General features: G+C 35.0%; 2 protein-coding genes across 3 annotated transcripts in view; both read left to right on the top strand.

Annotated features, from left to right (window-relative positions):
- The window catches only part of LOC144967012 (putative defense protein 3), a 5,457-nt gene extending 787 nt beyond the window's left edge, over nt 1–4,670 (top strand). The window contains exons 2-5 of the mRNA XM_078903755.1: nt 431–621; nt 1,873–2,024; nt 2,573–2,664; nt 3,996–4,670. Of these exons, the coding sequence (XP_078759881.1) occupies nt 431–621; nt 1,873–2,024; nt 2,573–2,664; nt 3,996–4,311 (751 nt within the window). The 3' untranslated portion in view covers nt 4,312–4,670. The remainder of the gene's footprint in view (nt 1–430; nt 622–1,872; nt 2,025–2,572; nt 2,665–3,995) is intronic.
- Nucleotides 4,671–5,494: 824 nt separating this feature from the next.
- Nucleotides 5,495–20,258, top strand: LOC144966996 (ADP-dependent glucokinase-like). Of its 2 annotated transcripts, none has more exons than XM_078903721.1 (8): nt 5,495–5,578; nt 13,697–14,058; nt 15,110–15,300; nt 16,341–16,437; nt 17,278–17,414; nt 17,779–17,942; nt 18,735–18,863; nt 19,148–19,658. In XM_078903721.1, exons 2-8 carry the CDS (start codon nt 13,724–13,726, stop codon nt 19,520–19,522), a joined length of 1,428 nt encoding a protein of 475 aa, XP_078759847.1. In that variant the 5' UTR covers nt 5,495–5,578; nt 13,697–13,723; the 3' UTR covers nt 19,523–19,658. The 2 variants fall into 2 exon arrangements, with proteins under 2 accessions (XP_078759847.1, XP_078759838.1); XM_078903712.1 differs by lacking the exon at nt 5,495–5,578 and adding an exon at nt 8,592–8,688 and having other exon boundaries at nt 19,148–20,258.
- Nucleotides 20,259–20,667: the final 409 nt, after the last annotated feature.

Raw genomic sequence — 20,667 nt, 5'->3', positions numbered from 1 at the left:
CATCACACATAATTTGATTTAATGATCATAATCTGGTTCTACAGCTAGGAGTAACAGGTCATCATATCTTTTCACGCCAAAGCTGGATCCATTTCATAGCCTCTGAACTGCAGGTTCTTAAAGTGTCAGTGCAAGTCGGTCTCAAGTTACATTCTAAGAAAATGTGTTCCATAGACTGCACCGGGTGTTCGTACGTAGACTGACTGCCCGTGGAAAGTCGCCACTTTAACATGTCTGCTCGGTTTTCCCCACTTTAGTTCTTGCCCGATTGAGGGTCACCCACCCTCTTCTGGATAATTTTGTTCCATATGGGAGTTTTTTCGTAATAGGTATAGAAAAAAAAGGCGGGGGAGGGGGGGGGGGGGGGGGGGGGGGGGGGTCTATTAAGTTTTCAAGATATACGTGTTACATAATATGCCTTCTTTACTAGCACACAAAGATTTGTCTGTGTGTGGACCACCGCCATGATAGCCGTGTCTCTTGGATACCCAGGTGGGGTACCAGATCTTGCTTGTGAATCCATGTTCCCAATTGGACACCAATCCCCCGCTTCTGGAGATCCACCTCCCTACAAAATTGCTTTGACGAAATTGAGTTACAAACCTGGAGAAACTGTGAAAGGTGACATTTTGGCCATATTCTATGTTTAGACGGTAAAATTGCAAGCAAGCTTTTAATGTCGTTAATTTGTATTTTATTATTATAATGGATAAAATGCTGGGAACGAGATGTTCGGATTGGAAGGACTTGACTATTTAATTATACATTTGCAAATCTATATATTTTATTTAAATACTACATAACTTTATTCACATGAGGCCATTTGGTATTGGGATGTGAGTAATATGCTTCATGCTACTGAAACGAAACACAGGTTGCGACACGTAGGTTGAATTCCAATCTCGCTTTGAGTCTTTGTTTTTGGCTAAGGATCTTGCTCATGGGCCTACTCAGGATTAAATGCGTACCCAGCGAGCAACAGCGTTATTTCCATTGTTGATAAATCATAATAGCGACCTACAGGTTGCATGTAACTACTACTACTACTACTACTACTACTACTACTACTACTACTACTACTACTACTACTACTACTACTACTACACTACTACTACTACTACTACTACTACTACTACTACTACTACTACTACTACTACTACTACTACTACTACTACTACTACTACTACTACTACTACTACTACTACTACTACTACTACTACTACTACTATTACTACTACTACTACTACTACTACTGCTGCTGCTGCTGCTGCTGCTACAATCACAACAACTACTACTACTACTACTACTACTACTACTACTACTACTACTACTACTACTACTACTACTACTACTACTACTACTATCTACTACTACTACTACTACTACTACTACTACTACTGCTGCTGCTGCTGCTGCTGCTGCTGCTACAATCACAACTACTACTGCTACTACTATTACTACTACTACTACTACTACTACTACTACTACTGCTGCTGCTGCTGCTGCTGCTACAATCACAACTACTACTACTACTACTACTACTACTACTACTACTACTACTACTACTACTACTACTACTACTACTATTACTACTACTACTACTACTACTACTACTACTGCTGCTGCTGCTGCTGCTGCTGCTACAATCACAACTACTACTACTACTACTACTACTACTACTATTACTACTACTACTACTACTACTACTACTACTGCTGCTGCTGCTGCTGCTGCTGCTGCTGCTGCTACAATCACAACTACTACTGCTACTAGTATTGATGATAGCTTTGGAAGCCATTTGAGTGCATTTAATCACGAATTTATTATTTTGCTATCAGTATTGTTTTGTATACCGGTTTGTTGTTTTCACAGTTACAATACAAAGCACGAATGGTGAATACTTTTCGGGCCTTTACGTACAAGCAAGGCTGATGGGTTGTAATGTGAATAGTACTCACACGTTGGGGGTATTCACAAGTACCAACGAACTTGTGGAGACAAGACACTGCTTCGGAAAGATACGCGTGAGTTGTTGGGTGTTATCTGTGTTGTAGTATTAGTATCGGTAGTAGTAGTGATGATGATGATGATGATGATGATGATGATGATGATGATGATGATGATGATGATGATGATGATGATAATATCATTAATAATAATAATAATAATAATAATAATAATAATAATAATAATAATAATAATAATGATAATAATAATAATAATAATAATAATAATAGTAATAATAATAATGATAATAATGATGTTAATAAAAATGACAATAATATTACTACTATAATGACAATAATAATAATAATGATAATGATAATAATAATGATAATAATAATAATAATAATAAGAAGAAGAAGAAGAAGAAGAAGAAGAAGAAGAAGAAGAAGAAGAAGAAGAAGAAGAAGAAGAAGAAGAAGAGAAGAAGAAAAGTAGTGGTAGTCGTAGTCATTGTTATCATTTTAATATATTCTATTAAATCTCCCATCCCCTTCTCCCTTTTTGATTATAAAAAAAAATTGTGACAAGGACTGATGCATTGCATATTATCGTATCTCCTCTACAGAATGCGATCAGCCATACTTCAGCCATGGGTAAAATCAGTGTCACATTTTACTGGACAGCGCCGGTAGTTTCTGGTGGTCATGTCGTCATGAGGTCTGTTTAAAAATAAAATATGTTAAAGATATAATCTTATATACAGCACATTTCCACAATGTTACCATGTTCATTGTTCCACTCAATGCTTTATCAATTCCACTGGCACGTATGGATTTTAATTTCGATATCACACCTTTCAAGCCACCACCCCAACCTCCATTAGACACCCTTCTGGTGTCAACCCCCTTGCAATTTCAAAGTCTGTCCTTGGCCAGGCACTAATTCACGTCTGATTCGGGTGAATTAATGCGGGTAAAATTTATTGCCCAAAAACAAACGCCAATGCTAGAGTTTTGCTATCACTGTCACCCAATCAGTCACTGACCGTGCTAATCATCGCTTAAACTTGCATTGTGTGGTATTACGGCCTCAGTGACTGTAGAATCATCTGATCGTAACAATATTAATCTTTTTATTTTATTTATGGCTGAATATAGGACTTATCCTTTAAATGACTGGTACAATCGCATATAATTATATAATCTTCAATATTTTGTGACGTATCATTTCCTTAACCTTAAATCTCTCAGCCCAAGAAGGCGTATACATTTTCCTTCCTCTTCATCCGGTCTTTGGCTACAGTCCATCTCTCTACCAGAAGAGCCACTCAACTTCATACCTCTCCTTTTCCACCAACCTGTGCCATGTTGTTTGGGCCTTCATTTTCCTCCCTTTCCCTCTGAAATATATCCCAATCCATCCCAATGCCACTACTGAACCGTTATTTTCTCTTCACCTCAAGACACGTATCTATCCTTTACAGACAGATTTTACACATATTTCAATACGACAATGTCCGAAAATAACCCTTATAGACCACTGAAATTATTGAAAATTGTTCACAATTGAATATATAATAAATGTACAATGATTATAGAATAATGAAAAAAAAATAAAATGAAATAATCGTACCTAAGAGAAATAAGAACTCTGTGAAACATTATTTCAAATTAGTTCAAATAACAAGCATTTATTTTTCTTGTCAATATTTACAAACCAGTTTACACATCATAAAAAGTAATGGGAACAGTTGTGTCGTCCACATGACTATGTAAAGTAAAAAACAAAAAAAAACAACAAATGCAACAAGCAAACAATAACAAAAAAAAAATAGTAATAAAATAAAACCTCCATCAATTATAGAATATTATTATAGATTGGAAGTATTGAGAACTGTTCATAAAACAATAAAAATTGGACAAGCTTCACAGAAAAATTAAAATACTTTAAAAGAAATAAGTCATACGTAGATCTCAGAAAAATTAACTCTCTGTCAACCATGATTTTAGTCTGGTTCAAAGAACATGCATTTTTCTGGTTTATTTCAGAGCCACCATTGTCAAAAGCCAAGGCATATTTTGGACAGGCGTTGAGTCGTCCCCTTTAATAGACCTTCACGACAAAGACATGCTGTATTGTGTTGATTCGACGGGAAGAAAAAATAAAATTTACAAAGATCGAAATAAAAACAAAATGATCATTCCGGAGACCAATGATTCGATGCGCAACATTTTATCACTAGGAAATGAGAATTTAAGCCACCGTTCAACAGCAACATGCACTACCACCACTGCTGCCTTGTTCTGCGTTCTCTACTTCTACTCGCTTTTCATATTGTCAATTTTTTTGGAGAAAAAGATATAATTAATTAAATATTTTTTTATTGTGCATTTTTAACTTAACTGTTATTTTTTCCAGTATTTGAATATAATCATATAATGGGAGAAAAACTGTGAATTATTAGATATCTGCTAGTTTGCCTCATTGAAATTTTTGAAAATTAAAATTATGAAAGAAAAAAATAGAGTATTATTTGTCCAACTGTTATTGTGTCCCAGAATTTAAAAAGACATTGAGAATATAAAAGAAAATCTGTGTATATCAATTAGAAATACTAATAATTATTAATTAATTAATTAATTAATTAAATTATTTATTTATTTATTTATTTATCTATTTATTTATATATTTATTTATTCATTAAATTATTTTTCATACGTTTTCCCCTGTACTGTATAATACTTTATCACTGTTGTAGACTCTTTATCGTGGTTTTGTATTATCTTAAAACATTTATAGCGGATGATTAGATTAGTGGGGGTGTTTCTATATTATTTGCATTAAGTTGATCTAGACTATAATAATAATAATAATAATAATGTTATCTTCAATGTATGTTGCATTAGTACATTTTGATTAATGACATACAATAAGATAATCATGTTGTGGTCCGTCGCCCCGGCCCGGTATTTTATCGGGGTAAACCAAACACTTGAATGTCTCTCGAAAGTCTAAATTATTTGAGGTTTTATTTGAATTCATCATCCCCAAATAATTTACTGGCTCGAATTTCATAATTCTAGACGTTCTTGCGTATTATTGCGGCTATGTGGTCTAGTGGTATGACTCACGCCTTCGGATCGGAAGGTCCAGGTGTCGAGACCCGCTCTGTGTGGCACATAGTTGAGTCCTTGGAAAAGGCTTCTTACATTCTTTCACCGTACTCAGATATAAAGTGAGTACCTGGCAGTTAACAGCGTTGTTTCTGTAGGAAAAGATTGTTATATCGCCTTACAGGCGTCATGTCTTGTCCTTTATGTTAAGTGTTGCTATTCGCTGGGGATCCTCTATAAAACGCCTTGAACAACGTTTAGGTGATATTGCGCTTCATAAATGCTCTAGTTTTCTTTTCTTTTTTTTTTAAAAATATTATTATTATTCAATTTTCTAGATTTTGATTAACTCGATATAATACCGAATTGAGCCGATGGGTTACAAATTGACTATCATTATTAGCTGATTGATTTATCAAATTATGGGTGAACACATAACATTAAAATCCAGGAGCGGATGTTATTTTAATTGAGATTTCATCTCTTGAGTTGCTTTGATCGATGTGTATAATTCTCAAGTAGGTATATAGTATGTAAGAGGTACAAGACTCACAATAATGTTGATTAGCTAATTCCCAGACTGTGTTGATGTGATATTGATAAAATAAAGAATATATATTATATATATATATATATTATATATATATATATATATATATATATATATATATATATATATATACGAATATATATATATATATATATATATATATATATATATATATATATATATATGTATATTTTTTATATAGCGCGGTTCCACGATTTTCCCATGCTCAATGCCCTCAATGGACACATAAATGGTTGGCAGCAAAGGCACTCAAAGAAAACATATCCATAACAATAACCGGAATCGATATGTCCGCAGCCTTTGATACGATCGACAGAGGAAAACTTTTGGAAATATTAACAGACATAGTAGACGAAGACGAGCTCCGAATAATCCGATTTCTCCTCAGCAACACAAAGATACAACCAAGGATATACGGGCCACAAAACAGACGCAGTTCGAAAGTAACATCGGGACCCCCCAAGGAGATAGTCTGAGCCCGATTCTGTTCACAATATACTTAGAACACGCTCTGAAAGAAGTTCGAAAAGTCATTCCAAAACCAATGACTCATATTGAGAATGCAATCCCTAGAGAAATCGCCTATGCAGATGATGTCGATTTTATTGGATCAACACCAGCAAATAGACATCATACAAAATACCCTCATGAAATATAACCTCCAAGTCAATGCCAATAAAACCGAATTTACAACAATATCGAGGAACAAAGAGGAATGGAAAAGAACAAAGAAAGTCGGCTCACTAATTGGAGACACCGAGGATGTACAAAGAAGAAAACAGCTATCAAACGCCGCACTCAGTAAACTCACCAATGTATGGATTAGAGGTGACAAAATAAAGAGAAAAACCAAACTGAAACTGTACCGTGCTTTTGTAAAACCGGTACTTCTGTATAACTGCGGCACTTGGGCCTTGACAAAATCCGAAGAAGAACATCTGGATGCCTTCCATCGCACACAGCTAAGAAGGGTACTGGACATCAAATATCCAAAAAAGATCTCAAATGAATCACTCTATAAGATCACAAAAGAAAGACCAATCTCCCTTGACATTTTACAACAACGATGGCAACTTTTCGGTCACATACTACGCAGGGACAAAAACATACCAGCTAACCAAGCCATGTCGGGATACTTCCAAAAACACGGGAACCTTTTCAGAGGAAGACCGATCACAACACTCCCTGTGATCCTAAACAAAAACCTCACACACTTGGACAAAGCATTAGTCTCATAACGGCAGGGGACCTTGAAAATCTGAGAACCCTAGCAGAGGACCTGCAATATTGGAGACACCTCACACAGTAAATACTGGAAACAGCCAAGGCGACCCGATCTTTCGGTCGAGACGCGAAAGGCATCTAAGTCAAGTCAAGTCAATGCCCTTTACAGTGCTTCATTTACCCCCCCCCCCCCCCCCCCCCCCATCAGACCGTATGGAACAATATTTCCATTTCTAACGATACCAGTCGTCAATTATAGGCATCCTTTATATACTCTGACAATATAATCCGTCACTGCCCATAACCAGATATAGAGCCGAGTGAGGTAATGTGTATTAAGTGCCTTACCCAAGGACACAAAACTGGAACATATTTTTTAACGACCACTGTCACCCATCCTGTCACTGACATTGCTTGATTTTTGTGACAAGACGAAACACTTTACCACTGAACCACCAACCCCCCTACAATAAATATTCCTTGTCGTGAAATTTTTTAAATAGGCGTTTTAAGGAATATGATTCACATTGGAAGTAGGGTACATTTTTTTAGAAAGGGCTAATAAAGAGTGTTTTAGGGCATTCCAATGAAAATTGGGACTTTCCAATAATGTGTCAGTGTTAAGTTCTGCATATTTTCACAAAATTTTTAGGTAAAATTTACAATTTCACCTTTTTTTTCCCCCGAGTAAACGACTTTAAGCGTTGAAATGGCACAAAATCTAGTAAACTTTGAAGCCGTTTTTTTTCTTCTCAAAAACACTTTTCTACGTATATTATCTACTTCAAAGTGCCATAACTCAGTCACTTTTTTTTTTTTACAATTCTTTTTCACGAAATCAACGGTAAACACTATTGCACATATTTATTGCAAATCTGATAATAGAACGTAATTATGGGCTTGATTTATCATTGGTGTAATACGTATTTTTCTTTGGTTTGATAATTCCACTAAAAAAAAATAATCTCGTAATGACTTAGGTTATCAAACCTGCAAATAAGTACACGTCGTTTTTACACTTGCTAATAACCCAATATCCATGAAGTACCACATTTGGCCATTTCCCCTAGGTGCGCCTCGGATAGTTACAGGTTATGATTTTTAAAATATCGACCTGGGTGGGGTCTTTTGATCTCCTATGGTGGACAGAAGGTCACTTGCTGTGACCCCCCCCCCCCCCCGCCCCTTTATCTGTTTTCTGATTTAATTTGCTCTCTGACATTGTTTTGGAATGGGATTACTTGTCTGACCCTTGCCGGAGTCCTTGGCTGAGAGGTAAACAGTCAAATGTATAGTTATAGTTTTGGGAGGTGATTTTTGTTGTTGTTGTAAATCATTTGTTTTTGGTTTTGTACTGATAGTTATAATTTTTTTGGAACATATCTTATAAACATTTTAGTGTGTTCTTCTTATTGGGATCTTGTGCTGGTATCTTGATGAGACTTTTAGGCGATCTCACTCAAACTAAATAAATTGATGGTACGTTCTTGGAATCTACATCAGATGTTTTACACACCGCTTCGTGTGTTGGTATGTGTTTAATCTGACTGGTGAGTGCTGTGAGTATTTTACCAAAACGCATAGCATCAATTAACAGTTTTAAGTTATTCATCGTTTTATGTATTGGCTACAACTATTTTGCCATGCGTCATTCGAACTGGAACATCTTTTCTTGGTACCGAGTCACATCAGAGGTAAGAGGTCAAAGGTAACCCTCAAATACACGAATTTCCGCTGTTGTGTGTTTAGTGTTTAGTTCAGAGAGTTTGTTTTGCTGCTGTTGCTGCTGTACAATCAACACAACTCGTTAAAAAGCATCATTGTCTCCTTGAAGTAAGTTTTGAGTTACTGCTCATGCCAAAGCAATATTCTTGTTCACCTCAATCAATTTAGAGATAGGGTAATCAAGCAGTTTTTAGTTAAAGTGAAAGAGCAGAAGTAGAATTGCATCAACATGAGAACAAGTCTATAGACTATAGAAATTAGAAAGAGGAGAGGTGGGCCGGTGGAACCAACATTTTTAGCTCCTAAAGTTGTCCACCATACATTCAGTCTAGTCATTTGGATAGAAAATTAAATAAAATCTTAAGGCCTACCGTCAGAGGAAGTTTAGATTTGAGGATGCATTTGATTTCTATTTAAAAAAAAAAAACAAAACATTCAGTACTAGAGAGGTGAGCCGGTGTTACCAATACTTAGCTTCTATATCAGGACAAATCATTCGTTTGGACAGAAAAATAAATAAAAGACTTACCGCTAACCGTCAAAAGCAGTTTAGATTTGAAGATGCATTTGTTTTCTATCAAAAAACATTCGGTACTAGACAATCCTTGATGAATTTCAAAAGTTGTGTTTGAAATTATTATATCCTAAATATTTTCATGATTCATTCCTCGCGAAATCGTGTGGGTTTCCGTCTCTCCAATGGTTGGTGCCTGCCGCTAGCCGCGCAAAACCTACGCAAAACAAAGGTTTTTTAAAAAGTTTATTGAGAAAAAGATACGGAAAAAAGTGTCCCTAGATAGGTATGCAATTTGGTGCATTAGTGCAGTAAAAATTGGTGCGCAAAATTAGTTCGTAGCGGATGCGAGACTCTGTGTGTGTTGTGTGTGTGTGTGTGTGTCTTTCTTTTTTTTTTTGAGAGTGCCTACGTACATGGTAACGGGGCATCTAGCCTCAGGATCTATGTACACGTAAACCGGTTTACCGTTGCAACATTCTGTCAGTGATGGTCCTCGCTGTCGTGACCGCGCGCGCTCGTGTGTGTGTGTGTGTGTGTGAGTTTTTTTTTTTTAAATCAAAACAATTTTAACCAGATTCCATCTTACACTCCCCAAACTCCAGATCTTAGTCTTAATGTTATCATTAAAAGACAAGCTTTGCGATTTATAGTTTAATTGAAGCCCGAGTCGAAATATACTCTTACTACTGTTCTCTTGGTGGAAACGATTTATTCTGCATATAAGCAATCTGGAGAAAAAAAATCAGTGTTACTGTAAAAGGTTAAAATTTCACGAAGTACGCACCGTGAACACCGCTGTAACAATCCTTTGATCTACGTCATCAGGCAACCCATTGTTTCTTTCATCTTTTCCCATTGCCCCTTACTATCCCCCCATCCCCCTGCCCACCTCTCTCTCTCTCTCTCTCTCTCTCTCTCTCTCTCTCTCTCTCTCTCTCTCTCTCTCTCTCTCTCTCTCCTCTCTCTCTCTCTCTCTCTCTCTCTCTCTCTCTCTCTCTCTCTCTCTCTCTCTCTTGTCATAGTGTTATCCCTCCCCCTTCCCATCTCAATGTAAAATGAAAACGTTCTGCTGTTTGCAGATACATGTATGATTGTTTTGTTTTCTCTCTCTCACTAGGCTAGGATTAAAAACCAAGACATCAGGTAATGGGTGTCTAATGCCAAAGTATAGATTCTCTCTTTGGCCAATTTAGTCACGTATGTGGCAGCCCAGCTATTTATTATGTTCTGCCTATAACACACAATAAGTGGGATTTTGGGGGTGGGTTCGAAAGAAATCAAGGTCATAAGTAACCGTGCACAAGAGCTGTATAGGGAATTGGTTTCTGGGGGTCTTGCAAATACCAAATATTTTATGGAAAGCTCTTTCGAACTCCAAGACGTCTGGTTTGTTTTGCTATCTTGGAACAAACGAAACAGAGATGTCTTGATGTGTGACCTAGTTGTCTGATTTTGTGACCTCGATGTAAGGTTTTGTGACCTAGATGTATCCTTTTGTGTGTGCAAGCCATGCGGGTAAGTACAGCGATAGCTTGCCAGTTGAGGAAAAAAAGGAAGAAGCAACGTATCCGCATTCGAAAAACAAAACAAAAAAACCTGAAAAAACAAAACAACTTAACCTTTTAAAGGCCAATAACAATCTTACTTGGACCAAAAATAAAATCTTACCGTTTTCATCAAAAGACAAAAAACAAATTACAATTTAAAAATTTGAGCTGTTATATAGGGCAATATCCACCCAACGTGCTCAAAGCGCTTTTTATCAATATTCTTACTGCTCTTATGGTGGAAACGTTTTTTTTTTTCTGCGTTAAAAAATAATATAAATGAAGACTATTATTTGAAAACAAAAAAAATCTGTGTCACTGGCAGAGGGTTAATTGCAGTACTCCTGCATCCTGTGAGATTCCTACGGCACTTGCTAATCATAAAAAAGGAAATAGCAATCAACAATACTAAGTTGAAAAAAAAAGAAGAAAAAAGGAGGGGGGGGGGGGGGGGAGAGCAAACCCAGTAGCAATGCAACCTTTAGTGGCGAAATTCGATCTTTGACCTAACACCAAATCTTCTTTCATCAAAAGACAAGTAACGGCAAAACGATTATAGACAATTGAGGTCCGAGTTGCGATAGTCTGACTGCTCACTTGGTGGAAACGCTGTATTCCCCGTTAACAATAATAAAGATAAAAGCAAACTATTATCTGAAAGCAAAAAAATTGCTTCGCTGTTAAGGGGTTAAGAGCACCTGCCAGCATCTCTACGTCACCAAGGTCATCAAGCGACACGTCTCCCTTTTGTCTTCATGCAACCCCCCCCCTCACCCTCCACTCTCACGGTGGTGGTGGCGGCGGATAAAAAAGGCCTTTTTTTCTTTCATTCAATCAACTTGACTGCTGGTGGACCCTAGGCCTCTCTACAAGTACAAGAAATAATACTCACTTTTTCTCTGCTCGAACGAAAATATCTACCCCTACCGGTCTAATTATTTGTAGCAGACGACAAATTTCTCAAAACGGTCACGTGACACTGTAAAAACAACACAGGAAGTCCATGAAAGCTTATTTACGGCATTTCCTTTGAACCGTGTAAACAACAAAATTTCGTTTTCATTCGACTCAACGGGTCAGATTGGCCGGTATTTTTTAACGAACTAAAGTTCTGAAAAATCAAAATGTTTCTTAGAAAGTTGAAAGATGCTAGTTTTTGAAACAGAGGTAGGTTTAAAAAAAAAAATCTTTATATTTTACGTGAATGCATGCTCAAGGCGAGTTGGACGCGCAGCGGAGGTTGGTAGCCCAAAGGCCCACCTCTCTAGAACTAGACAATCCTTGATGAATTTCAAAATTCAAAAGTTATGTTTGAAATTATTTTGTAAATTTTCATGAGTCTCGCGAGTCCATGTCAATCATCATTCAATGGCTGTTGTCATGAAAAGATCAGTTTTTAAAAAAAAATAGTTTCTGTAGAAAAAGATTGCGGAAGAAGTGTCATTAGACATGCAATTTATTAAGTTGGTGCATGAAATAATTTTGCATGAGTGCAGTAAAAATTTGTGCGCAAAATTTGTTCAGTAGCCAGACAGGTTTCTGCCAATAATCAGTTTTCTTTATTGGCAGACATGTCTGAGAATAACGACAGCCTATCTAGAATAACAAGTTGAAGTTAGTTAGGCTTAGCCAATAAAGAGTCATATTATTATTATTATTATTATTATTATTATTATTATTATTATTATTATTATTATTATTATTATTATTATTTTAAAAGATTAAAAATGAGCTTTTATATAGCGCAATATCCACTAAATGTGCTCAAAGCGCTTTACAAGGGGTCTCTGGTCAACAGCAACATTTAACATGTAGGACGGGACATGACGCCTGTTAATGTTGGGCTATATTACAATTATTTTTTTTTCCGGACAGAGACAACGCTGTTAATGGCCAGGAGTACGGTGAGAGAATGTGAGTAAAGAGCCTTCTCCAAGGACTCAACTATGCGCCGAGCGAGGCTCGAACCCAGGATCTTCCGATTTGAAGGCAAGTGTCATACCACAAGACCACATAGCCGCACAAATTATTGGGAGTCTTTCCACAAGTTCCTATCAGTGAAGGGCAAAAGTCCCATTGGAAAAAAAAATACAAAAAGACCCCCCCCCCCCCCCCCCTTCCGAACCCCCCATCCCCCATCCTTTATATTTATATTGATGTAAATAATATAACAATAATAATAATTTTAAAAATTAATGCATAAAATTGAATAACAAAGCGAAACCAGTGCTAGGAACTTGCAGAAAAACAGCCTTGTTATAATTAATATGTCTCTAATTAACATTAGGAATAAAACGTAAGAGGACAATTAAATTAACATTAAAATCCTAAAGCCTGAATTAAAATCTAAACTTAAGTTTGGAAAAGAAAAGTTTAGTTAGAGATAATATTTGAATTTGATCTTCATTGTCATTGATTAAAAAAAAGGGACAACTTTGATTGAAAGTTTATTTGTGATATGATTGAAACAGACCGACATTTGCAGGTCTGATCACCAAACAACGCATGATATGAATATGATATGGGCTTGATATCTTATTTAACATTGTTGCAATAAACTACGGATGGGCCTCAAAAAGACGTTCCCTCAAAAAAGCAACAACCTAATTTTAATAGCTCACCTCTGCTCTGCACCAGATTATATTCACGACACTGTAAAAATTTGAAAGAGTAATTTTTTTAAAAATCAGTAAATCCATTTAAAATAAAGGACAATTCTCTAATTTTTAAAAACAAATTAAAATGTTATACTTGATCCAAGGGTTTAGCTGTCTTTTAGGGTGTGTCCCTATATATTTTGCGTCAGATTGAGAGAATTCCCATTACAACAATTAGCCCATATATAAATACCTTCAAAAAGGTAGACATCGGAATAGGCCCTTTGAAATTTTAATTTGACATGAGAAAAAATGTAATTTGTTTATAAGTTCATTAACCTTTAAAATTTCATCCATATTTTCCCTTATTATTACAAATATTAAGTAAGTTTGTTTTATTTTTCAATCAATTTTCGTGTGATGAAAACTGATAGTAATGTTACTCATTATTTCAGACAATCAAGAAATAAAAATTTGTAAAGATGATACCAGGAAGTTTGAAGTATGGAGCGACAATATCATTTATAATCGCCGCTCTTGCATTCATATACAAAAGGCACCAAGATGAAGTGTTACAGGAAAGACTACGTGATGTACTCTCTGGATTGTTGCGTGCAGAAAAGAAAGGGCACACTGAGAAGCAAAAGATAGCAGTTGCTTTTGGAGCTTGTGAAGATGTTTTAGTTAATGGCCTGGACTTGCTCAACTTCATGAATGTTTCAGCACCAACAAAAGTTCATCATCATGATTCCATCAATACCATCGCTGATCTCACAGAAACAATGGCATACTTTTTCCAGCATGGGGCAGCAGCAGAGTGAGTATCTGGAGAAGTGTTTCTTCTAAAATGTTTTAATATTGAAGTATGTCGTTTGGGATTTTATTTAAGTCAATCAGAATTAAATTAGGTCAATGATTAGATTTTAAAATAAATAAATAAATATATGAATATTCGCACAGCGCATTTCCACAGATTAACCATGCTCAATGCACTTCTTGATGTCTCATTTATTTCCCCAGCAGGCCATATGGAACCATATTTCCATTTCATACAGTACCAATCACCTCCTAGGCATCCTTTTTGTTCTAACACTCTTACAATGTTCATCACTGCCTGTAGCTAAGTATTCATTAACACCTGAGTTCTGGGTGGGGTTCCTGACCTCCAATTGTGGGCAGGGAGGCACTTACTGTGTAATTTATCCTGCTGTATGTTTTCCAACATGCTTTCTGTCTTTGTCTTGGAATGAGATTACTTGGTTGAGAGGGAACCAGTCAAATGTATAGTCAGAGTTAGATGATATGTTTTGTTTTGTAAATTATCTCTCTGTTATGCACTGTATTTGTTTTACATATATATGATTTGTAATCATTTGAGTGTTTTCCTCTAAATGGGGACATATTCTTGTTTCAGGATGAGACATTTAGGTGATCCGAAACTAAGTACACTGATGGTAGTATGCTCTCGGAATCTACATCTGTTCCTTTTTTCAACCAATTCCCCTTTGTCTTACGTTTTCTTGGGTTCCTTAAATTGTAATTCTAGAACTTTTAATTATCTTAACAACGCCACTACCACATTATCTCAATCGTCTGTATTGTTTCATTCATCCTGTTTTGTTGATAAAGGGGAAACCTGAAACGTCCATTTTATCTGTTTTCATATTTATTAAATTGAAGCTTACATTCAATTTCACATTGTTATTTATTTCTTCGAGTTTTGAACAGCATTTACATTACACTTTACCCTCTTGGAGTTGGCAGCTCTGTTATGAATCTATTGATAATCTTTTGATGTTTATGTAGTTCATAATGAAAGTCTCTTAGACTGATATAATAATTCAATATCATTTATTCTTCATTCTCAGACGTTACATATCCAATAGAACTCTCTTCAATATGTTAGTAGATGCTGCATTGAAACAGGAAGGTGTGAGACGGCTTCTGGGAGGAAATGCTCCAGTTATTGGCAAGCGGCTCTCTATGGAAGGGCTGGATGTTGTCTTGGGAGGCAGAATGGCCAAGAGCCTGGCAGGAACTCTTCCTAAAGAAATGCAAGGTAAAAGTAAAAGAATCAGCTTCTCAAAACTTGTTTCATCAAACAATGTTCTTAGATATGAAATACATGAACATAATTTCCATATGAGAAGAATCCAACCTGAAAATTCCTCAGCCTCCTTAGTTTTGACAGTCAATTACTTCAAGATCATTTGAAATTGTTTTGGTCCAATTATATCATCCAAGATTTAATTTTTTTCTTTCCACAAATTAAGACATTTTCACTGTTGTTTAACCATGTAGTAAAATGGGGTTTTTTTTTATATCAGCAAAATGCTATTTAGATATAAGACTGAGGAGATGAAGCATCACAAGTACACTGAGGGCCATTTTATATAATACTTTGAGATGGGAAAGCAAGATTAAAGCTTTCAGGCTGTAAGACCATATCAGCTGAATGGCTTCTTCATATAATAGAGAACATATTTCTGTCATTAAAAACTCAGAACAATAATTTGTTGATCAACATCCTCCCAGTTAACAGAGGGGCATTTTTCTAATACATTATTATAATAATATAATAATTATTATAATGGTACATTAAGACATATTATATAAAAGTTGTTTTCAAACCAAATACTGTAGTGACGATGTTCTAATAGATTGTCCAAAGCAGGATGACTATTATCATTATTATATGTCAAGAAATAAAAAGAACCCTCCCCGCGCCCCCCCCCCCCCCCCCAACCCAATTAGGCTTTTGGCGGGCATGATAAAATGCAGTGCCCCAGGCATTCCGAGTAGGAATGTAGATTATACCTTGACCTAAAATACAAGTTTAACAAGAATCACCCATTTTGTCTAAATTAGCAAACTGGGTTTTCATAATCTTGCCCATGGATATACACAGAAGTCATTAATTGGAGCTCAAACCGGGGTTCCTCAGGTTGGGGGGTAATTTAATGCACTTTGCCTTCTTGAATTATTACTCAGAATTGATCAATTGAAAAATGGCATTGGAGAATTAGGAATGAATTAAGTATTGAAATGACATTGATGATTTGCTATTTTAATGATGTCAGTTGGTTTCCTACTTGACAGTCATTGGTGAACCGGTAGAGATGTCAGATACTCACCTGATTCTGGAATACAAGACAGGTGACAAGTGGGGACAGTTTGCTTGTCCAAGAGCAAATAGGTAGTAATGCTTTATATCAATCACTATAAAGTTGTTATTATTATCATTGTTGTTTTTTTTTTTTTTTTTTGTGATCAACAAATTATTTCATAATATTCTTTCTTTATTTTAAAATAAAATCATTGTTGCTGTTTTAGTTTTACTTCTTCTTCCTCTTCTTATTTCCCCCCTCCTGTTCTTCTTCTTCTTCTTCCTCTTCTTCTTCTTCCTCTTCTTTTTCTTCTTCTTCTTCTTCTTCTTCTTCTTCTTCTTCTTCTTCTTCTTCTTCTTCTTCTTCTTCTTCTTCTTCTTCTTCTTCTTCGTCTTTGTCGTCGTCGTTGTTGTTGTTGCTGTTATTAACAGAGAGAGAGAGATAGATAGATAGATAGATAGAGAGAGAGAGGAAGGATAGAGAGAGAGAGAAAGGAGAGAGAGAGAGTGAGGAGGACCACAGGCTTTCCCTCTCATAGCTTGTTACAGGAATAATATAATATGGAGTATGATGAAGATGATGTGAATGGTGTTATAGGGGAATGATGAAAGTGAAGGATTGTAACGAAAATATTAGGAAGGTTGTTGTGATGATGATGATGATGATGATGGTGATGACGATGATGCTGATGATGATGTTGTTGATGCCGGGTTTTTTGGGGTTTTTTTTTTTTTTTTTTGCTTTTTACGATAACTACTATGTTACTAGTGTGCAGCTCATCTTGCGTGAGTGTGTCTATGTCAATATTGTATTGTTATAAATGTGTAACCAAATGACAAATTGCCACTTTTTTGGGGGACAATAAAGATATATTATTATTATTATTATTATTATTATTATTATTATTATTGTTTGATGTATATTTACAGGTTTATCATACATGCTGATCAAATAAACCCAGTTCTTGATGGCCTGGAGGATTTTATAAGCAAAGTTGAAACTTATAATCCTGCTCTCATAGTTATTGGAGGACTTCAAATGATGGACAATTTCCCTTTCGAAAAAGGTTTGAGCTATAATTGAGATAAATTAATTATTTTAAAAATTGTTTATGGGATACGAGGATACTATTTTAATTTTAATTCTTCATTTGTTGAATTTAATTACAATCAAAAATATTTTTACAGAATGTGTGGTGAATTAAGTATTGAGCAAAATTACACTGGTGGTAATTTTGTTTTGAAATTTTCATTTCTTATGTATGTTATCATTACTCTATGTAAGACTAGAACTTTTGTAACATATACAAGCTTAAACATTTTACGATTAAATCAAATTATATTGTTCCGCAAGTTATATATGTTTTTTATCTAGTTTATGTCTTTTAATTATATCATTGGCAACTTGTTTTATTTTGTTAACATTTTCAGGTGTGAGAGAAGCAAGGCTTGCTAAGCTGAGGTCTTTTTTGCAAAAAGTACCCAAAGAAACCCATGTTCACTTTGAAATGGCATCGTTTATAGATGAGAGTCTTTTAAGAGATATCGTTGACAATGTAGTTGTATATTCTGACTCTTTAGGAATGAATGAACAAGTAAGTATCAATTGATACCTAAAGTTGAATGGTTCATCAAATTATGATATTGTAGTCAATTGTTTTTAGGGCGCATAAGAAATGTTCTTTTGTTCAGTGTTAGAAAGCAAACAGCCTCTACAAATCATGTTTATATCTGATATAATCCTAATGACCCATTTTTCTGTGTTCATTACAGTTTATCAATATTATAAAATAATGTTTTTAAAACGTTTCATAGAATGACTATTTCAGTACAAACTAGATTGTATCAAAGGTGGCACCTTTGTCTCAAAGTTTACCAGTAATAAGGACACAACAAAACTTGTGGTCATGTTAAAATAATTTGAGTATTCCGTTCATAATTAGAACTTACCATCTTTTGCTTTGAAAATGAGTAAATGACAATAACGCTGTCAGCTAGCTTAAACCATTTAGGAAGAGCAAGTATGAAGTGTACTGTCTCCATAGTGACATGGAGACGGAGTGGAGGATAATCTGAAAAATTGATTTTTTAAGTCTGGAATTTTAATTGAAAAGACAATAACTACACAGTTTGTTGAAAAATTAATTATGGATACGACCATACTGTATATAAAGAGCTTTATGAAATTTTGCAAAAGTGGTCTAACTAAAAAAAAAAATTTATCCCTTGCCAAACATTCCATCACAGATTTTTATTTCTTGTAATGAATTTTTTTGTTTTTTTTCTAATCTTTTTCTTTTTCTCTTTTTTTTCCCTTTCTTTTGAGCTTTACTTATTGTGTTTCATTCCATGTTTACCGAAAATCATTTACTGTCATTTTATGGCAGGAGCTTCCTAATTTGGCCAGTATACTTGAAGGAGGCAATGTGACTTTGGTCTCTGACAGCTACCCACGTGTGGCCACGGTTTTGGACCAGATGAGAACTGTCTATGGACTTTTATCCAATACCAAAGAGGTAACTTCATTGATGACGGACTTAATTTTGTGGCTTTTTACTTTGTGTTTTTTTTTTCTTTTCTCTTTTTCCTTTTTTTTTTTTGGGGGGGGGGGGGGTTAATTTTATTTTTATTTATTTGTTTTATTTAATTTTTTTGCAATTATCATATAAGCTTTGTAGCTAATTATTACAGTATTTCATCTCGAAATAGAGTTGGTTTTGAGGATTGCTGATGGTATGAAACGCTGCTTGTAAATTAACAATTACGTATTGAATGAAAGTGTATTTTTAATCTATACCAGGTTGATGGCAAGAGGAAGCTGACTCGTATTCATGTCCATACTCTGGCATTTCAAGCAATAATGACCAGCAAGACCTCAACATGGAAAAACACCATGTCCTCTGCTGCCAAAGCAGCTCTCACCGCTCACAGATACACATGCGGAGAATATGACATTGATACCTTCAAGGCAAGATTAATCATGGATGAGTCGTTTTCCTTGAGTAAAACTGCAGACTCAGAAAGAATTTTAGTTCAAGACAAACGTCCTGTGGCTTGTTGGCAGGAAAATGATTATGATATGTGTGTTTCCCCTGTGTTGGTGTGTACCAAAATTTTGCAAACAGCTGGTGGTGGTGATAATGTGTCGGGGGCTGGTTTGGTTCTTCAAGTTTGAGAGTCATTTGAGTGTGTTTTAATCGATTTGATTGTAACTGTTCTTTTGCTCCAAGTGTGATTGCTGTGAGATTTTTTGTTGTCCTTTTTCTGACAAAGAAGCAAGAAAAGAGCAATATATATTATTATGTTACTTGGTTTACCAGAATGATGCAACTTTTAGAACTGCTTTATACATATTTCAGAACATAAGAAAAAAAGTAAGGATAATAAAGTTATGTTAGTTTTAGAGAGCACTCAATTTCTTTTTCAAATCCTCTAGCCCATGTTTCTAAGTGCTTCAAAATAATTTGCATTGGCCTAGTGAGTAATGCCTATGCTTAATTTATTTGTATTTATTTGTGCTTCATATTAATTACTTTATTATCCCCATTGAACAAACTGACTCACATAGCAAAATGGTGCGTTTGATTGCAATTGACTTTAAGGCGTGATAATGATAATCTGACTTTTGCTATGACCTCTATGGGTCATAAATAAAATGTGTCTAAGAATTACCAAACTAGAGCCTGTCTTTGAAAAACGTTGTGCTTACATTTGAAAATGATTAAACTGAAAATGCGAGAACCAAAGAGATGAATTGAAAATAAATTTTAATCTTCTTTTATTTATTTATTTAATTATTATTTTTGCATTTGATGTTTTCAGCTTTATTCATTCTGACAATAGACAGAAAAGAATTGGTTTTACATTCAGTCTATGTATAGCATATTTTTTACTGTATACATACAACCCAATGAATCGTTGCAAGACTTTTGATTAATATTCATATCGAAGATGAGACAATTTTCTCGTTCAGAGTTGACCTTCTCATTGTAAAACTTAAGTGATATGTCTCAGTAATTGGTAAACACCTGTTGTTTCAAATGCATGGAAAGCACTGATCTAAATGTACATTATTATTATTATTATTATTATTATTATTATTATTATTATTATTATTATTATTATTATTATTATTATTATTATTATTATTATTATTATTATTATTATTATAATTATTATTATTATTATTATTATTATTATTTTCAAAAACGATTTTTTAGGAAACTGAGCAGTTCCTCCTCATATCCAGACAGAGGGTATGGAGCTAGTCGGTCTTGTATTTGAATCTCATTGGTGAAAAAGTTTTTATTCTCCTCTGCC

The sequence above is a fragment of the Berghia stephanieae genome, chromosome 1, assembly GCF_034508935.2.
Source record: "Berghia stephanieae isolate SIO BIC M18660-M18661 chromosome 1, UCSD_Bste_1.3, whole genome shotgun sequence".
Classification (NCBI taxonomy): Eukaryota; Metazoa; Mollusca; class Gastropoda; order Nudibranchia; family Aeolidiidae; genus Berghia; species Berghia stephanieae.
The sequence above is the reverse complement of the archived record's forward strand: the minus strand, read 5'-3'. Positions and strand labels throughout refer to the sequence as shown.

Excerpts from the sequence above, each read along its gene's own strand:
- LOC144966996 (XM_078903712.1), top strand. The coding sequence starts at position 13,724 with ATGATACCAGGAAGTTTGAAGTATGGAGCGACAATATCATTTATAATC. Across the intron at positions 17,415-17,778 it reads CAATTTCCCTTTCGAAAAAG|GTGTGAGAGAAGCAAGGCTT; the intron begins GTTTGAGCTATA and ends TAACATTTTCAG. Across the intron at positions 17,943-18,734 it reads CTTTAGGAATGAATGAACAA|GAGCTTCCTAATTTGGCCAG; the intron begins GTAAGTATCAAT and ends ATTTTATGGCAG.